This window comes from Chinchilla lanigera, unplaced genomic scaffold, assembly GCF_000276665.1.
Source record: "Chinchilla lanigera isolate Chin_1 unplaced genomic scaffold, ChiLan1.0 scaffold00070, whole genome shotgun sequence".
Lineage (NCBI taxonomy): Eukaryota > Metazoa > Chordata > Mammalia > Rodentia > Chinchillidae > Chinchilla > Chinchilla lanigera.
The window spans coordinates 8,776,891-8,786,909 of record NW_004955471.1 but is presented as its reverse complement, the minus strand read 5'-3'; the positions used below and the strand labels follow the sequence as shown (position 1 = coordinate 8,786,909).

General features: G+C 42.8%; 1 protein-coding gene across 1 annotated transcript in view; it reads left to right on the top strand.

Annotated features, from left to right (window-relative positions):
- Positions 1 to 9,513: 9,513 nt before the first annotated feature.
- Positions 9,514 to 10,019, top strand: part of Plrg1 (pleiotropic regulator 1) — a 12,932-nt gene continuing 12,426 nt past the window's right edge. The window contains exon 1 of the mRNA XM_005400930.2: positions 9,514 to 9,857. Coding sequence (XP_005400987.1) covers positions 9,849 to 9,857 — 9 coding nt within the window. The 5' untranslated portion in view covers positions 9,514 to 9,848. The remainder of the gene's footprint in view (positions 9,858 to 10,019) is intronic.

The window sequence follows — 10,019 nt, the reverse complement described above, 5'->3', positions numbered from 1 at the left end:
CCCTTTATGTAAGCTGCAGGGCTGGTAGAGACCGCGAGTGGCCAGCGCCGGTCACGGGGCTCCTTACCAGAAGGTGGGGATGGCTTTCCCGTCTCTTTTTCCTCATCCTGGCTCTAACATGTGCCTAGTCAGATTCCCAGATTTTGCACGCAGCTTTAAGCTCCTCCTTCTTTTTGGCTCGGTCCAACCCTTGTGCCCTGATCCAGAATCATCTCCAAAGGCTAGTGAAGCATTAGCCACTGCTCTGAGGGAGAGGGCCACCTGTGTGACACAACTTCCCGGACCTGACCCAGACAGCAAACACAGATCTGACCTCTACCAGAGCGAACCCAGCCATCCTTTAGATGGGCCTGCTGTCACCCTCACAATTACCAAAAGATCTTTCCTAGCCCAGGGAGGAGGTAACATTAGCTATTGTTCAACCTGCAGCTATAGGAGCGGGTAGCTTTGCCTTCCCCCATGCACCAATTCCAGATGAGGCCGGATATGTGTTCCTGCCCCTCTGTGCAGCCATATTCTAGCCCCTCCCTTCCTACTTAGCTTCCCAGCTCCACTGTCCCTCTGACAGGAAGAGCCAGCCGATAGCGCACCGCCTGCCATGGAGGGAAAGGAGCAAAGAGCCCCCTTGTGTTCTAGGAGGAAAACCTGGACACAGAAGCTAGGGGCTAGGAAAATCTACCTCCAGAATATCTGACCATCCCCTGGAGAAAAAGAGTTTACATGAGATGTAGGGAAAGTCCACCTTTTTTGTCCTGCCTCCAGAGCTTCTTCACGTGTTAGGGAAAGGTATCTGTCATCACCTAGGGATAATTTACAACTGTGTACTCTCACTGTTATTAACGTTCTTAACTTTTATTATCACTCTTTTCCTCCTCTGACATCAAGTTTACTGTGAATGTTGATGAGCTACCTTAGTAGGAGAAATATACCTAGTCTGAAAGAAACACTAACATTTCAGTGTTTGATTCTAAGTCTTTTCAAAGGCATATTTATGTTGTTGAATTGAAAACAAAGATAAGTGTTTCGGCTGGAGTTGTAGCTCAGTGGTAGAGCACTTGCCTAGCATGTGCAAGGCCCAGGGTTTGATCCTTAGCACTGAAAAAAAATGTTCATAGTATGCAACTAATCAATAGTTGCTATAATGATCTGAATCCTTAGGAACCATATTCCTTGTATTTTCTGTGGGGTTTTCTAGTTATCACTAATCTGGTCAGCATCCTACCAGCTAATTAGAAGTCTGGGAACATATCCTTTTCTCCTTTCCTCTGCTCTAGTCACTGCTTGCTCCAAACCACTTGTTCATCCTCCTGTAAATAAAGCGTCTTCCAGTGTGCCTCTGTTCACGACATGCACCAGCTCAAAATCACCCAGCGCCTCCCTGCTTCGCATCACAGCCAACGTAAATATCATGGACACATGCGCTCTGCTACCCTCACTGCTTTTTCTTTTTGGATGGCACTTCCTCAAGCCTCTATCTAGTCCAATCAAATCAAATCATATAACACCCCCTTGCTGTGTACTACACAGTCATAGCTCTGGTTGTTGTTGTTTTGTGTAACTTCTTCTCTGCTTAGCTTGCCTTCATTCACACTCTGGGATCTCTGACCCTCAAACTCCTACACAACTTTAAAGTCTTGTGTAATTCCCTACTCCCCAAAAAACCCCTGTGCGTCAATCCCACCTCTTTTGTAGCATTTATAGCAGCTTTTATATTATAACTATACATGTTGTGTCAATTTCATGAGATGTGAACATACTTTTGTGACCATAGTATCTCGCATAACAATAATGAACAGTCTATAATTATTTGGTTACTTCAATTGAATTGGACTGGAAGTTATCCTTTAAGGTATTTAATACCTTTCAAAACTTCCAAGTTACAAAAATAAGAGACTTTGAGAAGGTTAATGCTCAAAGTAATGACTGAATGTCATATAAAAGAATAAAAAACAATCTTTAAAAGAATGAAGTGGTTCACGCACTCACAGGAAATAATTTCCAAGACACATTGTTAAAGGAATGACAAAAAGTATCCTACCACTGCCGAGACAAAAAAGTACTCATTGTATAACTTGGGAAATTCCTCCTAAATTAATTCTACAAATGAAAGACCAGTAATACTAGAGCTAGGTGGCGTATCTTGTGAGATATGTACTCTCCTACCCGTGCCTGTGTTTAAGTAAAATGTCTCACACAGCATATCTTCTCTTGATGAACATATGATACTGACTTGTTGAATTTAAGGTAATAAGTCATGCACCACAATTTGCGTTTTGATCTTCATAAAGTTTAATTAGATATACTGATGTTTATAATAAGCACAGGGTTGGTAATTGAGGATATTAAAAATTCTATCTTATCCCATTTTAGAATCTGAGCACTTCTCTTCTTGCCTTTTTACTCACTTGCGTTGGAATCTGAGATAGATCCTCAGAATATTTCCTAAAGAGATTTAATTTGTACCACAACCTCAAATTCTAAATCATAATCTTACTAGACAAGATAATCTAAGAAAAAAAATGGTCGGCAGTGGTTTAGTGACCTACATGGCTACACTGTCTAGTACACTTAGGGTTATTAAATTTTAACCAGTTGTTCTACTCTATGTTTGATCAACATTTTCTCTGATAAATGATAAATGATTAATGAGTTCCAGGAAAGAATAATATTTATTAAATCAGATTTCCTGCACTTCTAGGGCGATTTTCTGAGAAAATAGCATATGTACTATGTAAGCCAAAATAATTTAATTTGAGTCAGAGATCGGAAGACTTGTTTACTGGACTCATAAAAATTCTCTATCATTCAATTGTGTCCTGAATGGAGAACCCATTACTAATGGTCTTCCTGTAAGCTGGTAATTCCCTCTATGGGCCTCCTATTTTAGTCTTTGATCCAAAATTATTTGCTGAACTTGAATTTCATTGGCTCACCCATGAAGACAATTCTCTGACATGGTGACAAATGATCTAGTCCTGAAGCAGTGGTAGAAAGAGTTCCCAATTCTGAAAACTGTCTTTATTTTGGATGTTGCACTGCACTTTAGTTGCTTTTATTTTGTGTATCCTCCCATTTAATCCTGTAACAAACCTAGGAGGCAAATATGATCTTAGAAGTGAGGAAAGAGAGACAAGGAGAGATTTTGCGATATAAGCAAAGTCACAGTGCTAGATTTAATCCCATCAGGTCCCAACCCACATCTGCCAAGTACAAAGCACTTCTTCATATAAAATGAAACAGAGACCAGGTGTCCTGAGAATCGAAGTTATTCACTGATTGAATGGTTTTTCAACAGTTAATTGATTTAGAACATGTGTACATGTATAAATGTGTGTGTGATTACATGAACACAGGTTTTAACTTTATTACGCTTAGCTTGTGTTTTCAGTCCAGTTTAAGGTGGGACCAGGGTTCCATGCTGCCCTGATGATTTGAATTCGGTAACACCTGGTAAGCTGAACTCTCTTAGGGTATAGGAAGAAGCACAACACCATTCTGACAATGAAGTACTTTAAGTAAACCACTTATAATTCTAAGCTAAATCTGTGGCTGGACTCCTCAGAACTGGATTTCCTCAAATGAGGCAGAAAGCAAATGATTTGCTGGCAGACAGAAAACCAGTCCGGTCTCATAGTGAAAATATGCCATTGGGGCAGCAACATCTCAGAGTATTTGCTTTGTGGATAAAAATAGATCACGGAAAGTGAAAATGTTTTGCTGATAGTCTACAAACAATGTGCTTTTACTTTTACTACGCAAATCAAAGACAAAAAACCACAAGGCATAAGGAAGATGGAGTCCCTCACTGGGGATAGGACAACAGCCACAGGCTGGGTCAAAAGTGAAATGAAGGAAGGACCGGTTCTACTTACAAGGAGAGACCCTAGCAAAGGAAGATCTAAGCTTCGTGGCAGACGGGGGCCTGTGGAGCCAAGGGACAGCTCTCTGCAGAAAACTCTCATGGTTTTTCCATGAAAACTGTCTTCGGAGAACAACAACAGCAACCAAGGACAGATTCACAGAAGAATGAAAAATGTATTTCACCCACAAAACAGTTCACCTTATCCTACTTAATGCCCACATTTGCTTTAACCCGCAGTTTTGAATGAAGACAAAATATTTATGAGATCTGGATCTTTGTTTTAAATTCTGACTGCTTCCGGTGGTTTATTGCCTCAGTGTGATTGTGCTATAGTCCTTTAAAGCTAAATCCACATAGAGCAGGTTCTGTGTAAAGGCTTTTTATCGACATCTTGAGGACCTTGCTTCTTCCGTGAAAGATTCCTGCCTCCTTCCAAGGTAGACGCTATGAGTCCACTACCCTGAGTGCTGGAGCCCTGACCTCCACTTGGTAAACAAAGACATAATCTGCGAAACTAGATAGGTCCAAAGCCTAAATATTTACTGAATGTTTTGCAAGAAAGACTACAACCACGCTTGGTTGATAACCACTGTAGCTGTACTTTACTAAGCCCTCATTTACTAAGTTTACAGGGCTAATATGAACAAACTCATCCCCAAAGAAACAAAGATAAGTCAAAATTTAGAACACCTTGTTTCATCTTTTACAAACAGCACAGAGGAAGTTCTGTTTACTAAAACCCAGGAACCCTATTGCTTCATCATGTAACTCCCCAGGGTCAGATATCAACCTGGTACCCACATATCAGTTTTTTCCTGTGGATCTCACTTATTTTGCTCTATGAGGTTCATCTCCCCACTAGCCTGCATCATCTCATTATGGATATCGGAAGCCTTTTTATCACGCTCCTTCCCTTACTATCTAAGGAAATACCTAAAGTAACACACTATCAGATAGGTACCTACAAATTTGGTTGCCAGGCAACAGCACATCACCTCACCGTGTTCCTCTGCTGGAGAGTAAAGTGGTCATTCATTCAACTGATGCACATTAAGCATGCACCGTGTGCCAGGCCCTCTTCAACAACATGAACAAAGACCCTGCTGTCAAGTTTTCATTTTAGTGGAAAGAAAGAGGCAATAAACCAAATATTACATCATGTCAATTAATGACAGGGGCTGTGAATAAAAAAAAAAAAAAGAAAGGTCACGGGAACATGAACATTTGCTGTTAGGTTGGGTGGTGAGGGACCTACTCCGAGGAGGGGACATTTGCTGGTCTTGGGGACAAGCTCACGGCTGCTCAGCATTGCCACCTGCAGGGCCCTAGGCATCTGCAAGTAGCAGACTTGAAGCCAATAGGTACATTTTTTTGTTTTCAAATTGGGGGCGCTAACAGAGGTTCGGCAAGTCTAGATAAGTGACACAGTCAAAAGGAAACAGCATATTAAAAGAATGACTTTGTGATAATCAGCTAGAAAACACTCTGAAGACCGTCTACATGTTATTGTGCTGTGGTCTAAGGGACAGTACTGTACTCGTCAGAAACTTCCAGGGGCCTAGGAGTGGGGCTCAGCAGAGGAACCGTGCTTAGTGTGTGCAAGTCCTAGGCTCCATCCCTGTGCCACAGCATGAAACAGGACCAAACGAACATCCACGGACTCCCCACTTCCTTTCCAATTAAATATAAATGCCTTGCACTTCAGTTTCTTCAAATAGAAAATATAGACAAATGCCTAATATAACTTGCTCACCATATTTCTTTTTTTTAGTTTTTCTATTAATTTGGCGATTTCTTAAGTTTGAAATATTTTTTTTATTTTAAAGAGGGTAGTAAATGAGATACAAACAAACAAAAAAATAGAACAGTAGCAGCATACCAGTATCACGAACATAAACAAATCAGAGCAAGAACATTCCAAGTGATACAGGGTCTAAAGACAAAATAATACGAATCAACAGTGGTTGTTACATTACATATCGCTATCCTCAACTATATTGCTCAGATTACCAGATGTAAGAATGAAAGATTGCTCAAACCATTACAGGGAATAAGAAAATAATTCTTCATTAAAACATTAGAGATAATACAGAGTATCACTAGACAAGATGGTAGGAGTTCACCATTGTAATTTCATTGCATATTGTTACCTTCAAGTCAGTTGCTCAGACCACCAGACACAAGCATGCAAAATCGATCAGAACACAAAGAGTTGTAAGCATTAACTCTTTATTTCAATTCACCATCAGACATCATCAATACAGTTATCACAGCTATTCATACATATATTTATATTTTGCCTTCCTTCTTTCTTTTTCTTCTTTCCCTCATCCCAGTTGTTCCTTCCTTTGAGCAATTTCTTTCCCTTTCCTCTCATCTATTGTACATTTTGAGTTTTACCTAGTCTTTCAGGTTCCTACACCAAGGAGACAATATGATGTTCACACATCTGGGTGCAATTTATTTCACTTATGAATATGGTCTCTAGTTGCATCCATTTACCCACAAAAGCCTCGAGTTTATCTTTTTTAATAGCTGAGTAAGAGGGATTTTTTATCTGTTGTTATCTGAAGCACCAAAACAGTACACTCAATAAATATTTGTTGAATGCATAGAATATATGTTACTAAACTGTTACTAACTGTAAATATTGCTAAAACATTAGAATAAAATATGAAAATTAAATTTGAGACATGAACATGAAGCAATTTATAATATCAGTCAAGAAAGAAAAGACAAATTAGACCAGCCTGGAAAACATTCCTCCCAGTGAAATCTGTTCACATGGCAGCAAGGTGATCACACAGCACAGTATGTGAAGCAGTTATAGCAAAGGTGGAGGGTGTCCCCGATTAGCATCAGGAGGGACAGAGATTGTGGACAGAGAGGGACAGTCATTGTGACTTCTTTTTTTTTCCTCTTTTGAGTACTGAGGATTGACCCAGTGCCTCTGCAGTGAGCTGTATCTCCAGCCCTTTTGAAACTTTGAGACAGGGTCTTGCTAGGTCACCGAATTGCCCAGGCTGATCTTGAACTTGCTATCTTCCTGCCTCAGGTTCTCAAAGTGCTGGCATCACAGGTGTGCACCACCATGCCTGCTTTTATGTTCTTCATTTGTCTATTTTCTCCAGCTGATGAAACAGCGTTTTAAATTCAGCTTCACTGTCAACAATATCAAATCCCAGTAAAATTATTTATTCTGTACAACCCTTTAATATGTTTGTGCGTTATTGTTTTCATCAGATGGGTGGAACAAGAAAATCCACAAATTCCTTACATAAAAAACTAACCTCCAGGGGCTGGGGATTTAGCTCAGCGGCACAGCGCCTGACTGGCAAGAGCAAGGCTGCAAGTTCGATTCCCAGTACAGGAAAAAAACCAAACAAACAAACAAAAAAAAGAACTAACCTCCAAAAATATATGGTCTTTTCTATCTTCATAGCTGTTAATGATTTAGTAACCTCAAGTTCCGAAAGATAACACATGTATCTTCTATACTATATGGCAGGCTCAGTAATCGTGGCTTGACTGGAAGTACAATAAACTAAGCTCTCAAAATCATTCTCAGCCTTTAATAGCACAGATGACCAAGTGTTTAGGATTATACAAAAACATGCTTCCTTATTTGCACTTTGAGACTCTTTTCTCATCTTGCCTGTTGGCAAAACAAAACAGAAAGACTCAAAAGAGAAATAAGTACTGATCTTGATCTGTGTAGATAGCACAGGTTCTAAGCTCCAGATTCATAACATAAAAATAGATTCCCCATTCCTACCCGGCTTTCTAGAAACACCAACGTACCATTCTCTAACAATTCAATGCACTAATTTCAGGTATTCCACACAGTAACATATTCCACAAACTAATAGTGGATCTTATTGTAATATTTATGAGGCTTACATTGGCCAACATCGACTGGTGCGTAAGATTTAGGAAATTTAAAACACTGAAAACAGAAACAGTTTTCTCAAAGCTTCAACAGGAAATCTTGATCAGCAAAGAAGCTCAAAAGATTCTTTCTCCAGAGATAGCTATTTAATTCAAAGTAGGAAGTGCCTGGTCAGACTGTTATCACACCCTCATGACGTGAATTGGAGACCTAAAACAAATTTCAGGAGGATTTTAACCCTGAATCCACTCATAGCCACAGCCCAGCACTGTCAACACTTTCCCTGAGCTCCTCATCTCCATATAAATGTTTTGAGTAACAATGAATCTAATTGTTTTAAGTTTATTTCAATAAATCGGCTGTTTCCCCTGAGTCCGATCTTTCACAAACTTAACAGAGACATTCTAACAATGCCAAGTACCATTATGTCATTGATTGCCCTTATAGCATTATCGGCTTTTTAAAATTTTTCTATTTTTGTCACTTCACTCATTAATATTTGGGTAAAGATTCCTCCCTATGGACATGTTGTAGAGACAGGAGACACTGGCTATTGAAAGCATGTTTTCATGTACTTTGGATGAAAAAAGTCTTCAAAGTGGAAATAAACTTATGTAAGCCAAAAATTTACACTACAGTATACACTATTGAAGGCTGGGAACGAATCTTAGAACTTCGTTCATTGTATTTATCTTCCCATCAAGCCAAAGCTGTTGAGACTACCACCTGGCTTTAGAAGATATATATTTGTTGCTGTCGTGGACTTGAGTTTATTCAATCATTAACAGCTATCACAGTGCACCTGACTGCATTCCTCTTGCTAGAACAGACCTTTTCAAAATTTTTTTTTATTATCAAAGTCTCCAAATTGCCCAGGGTGGGTCTGAACTTGTGATCTCTTGCTTCAGCCTTCCAGAGTGCTGGGATTACAGGTGTGTGCCACCCTGCCCGGCTTCACTGTGACTCTTTTGAGCGGATGTTACATATATTTAATTTTTGGAAAAGAAAAGCAGAATTAGATAGTATTTTAAACAACCCTGTTTAAATGGCATGCGTAAAATAATCCGGACTAGTCTCAAAAAGCCAGAACAGTAGGAAAACTTTGCAGGAGCCACCGGTCCCTGCTTCTGCTGTGCTCTGTGGAGGTCTAAAGGGCTGCTCCTGCTCACCTGGAATGGGTGGGGCCTCAGCAAACCGCACACCCTCAGCAAAGGGAGATAAAAATTCTAGGATGTGGGCAAGGAAGGCGGCCACGGCGTTGTGCTTCGGAGCTATCACCAAATGAGAGGGGATAATTTTACTTATTTCGATTTCGCGGTACGGGAGCGGGGCAGGCTGTCCCGTAAGTAGGTGTTTTGTTCATCAGTGCACTGGGTGAAACGCCTCTCCCGGGGCCGCCGAGGGCCCCGCGGTGCTCGGGGCAACCTGCGGGATCGCATCGCCCGTAGGTCTGACGAAGCGTGTCCGTACAGACGTCTACACGGGGCTGATCAGAGCTGGGGACCACAATCCCGCGACACAGGAATACAGCACAGCCTAAGCTGGCAACCTCGCCTCACAGCAAATGTCACAGCACCCCCTGCTGGTGAAGCTATTTTACCACGGCGCACACGACCTATCAAACCGATCCTTCTGCTCACCCCCGCGTCCCCGTTTCTCAGACTGAAAGGACGAAGTGCTCACGGGCTGCAGCGGGACAGCCGGGGCGCTAACACGGGGCAGCGCTCGGGTACCGACCCCGCGGTGCCCACAGGCTGACCGCGCGCCGAGCATCCCGCGCAGCACTGCCGAGCTCGCACGTCACGAGAGGGAAGGCTGAGGGTGGAGCGGAGAGCGCCGAGGGCCGCCCGGAGCGGAGCCAAGGGGCCGCCGGGGCTGTGCTCCCCGAGCCTCCGCCCGGAGGCGCCAGGAGCAGGAAGAAGCCCCGCCCACGGCCCCCGCAGCCTCGGGCGGCCAGCGCGCGTGCGCCGCGCTTGCGTCACATCCGGCGCCCGGGCCCTGATTCCGGAAGTAGCTTCACAGCGGTGGCGGCCGGCGGGTTATGCGCCGCGGTTAGTGCTTCTCGGCTGCCCGAGGGCTGGACCGCGCGGCGGCGTCATGGTCGAGGTAAGGGGACCTGGGTGCCCAGGAGTCGTCTCCGCGTCCTGTGTTTCCTTCGCAGCGGCGTGGCGCGTGGGGAGGGCTGGAAGTCAGGGAGAGACGCGGCTGCGAGCGCGGCTGCGGGCCCCGCCGGAGGTCGCCGCGTAGTGCCGGGGCGGAGGCGCGGTC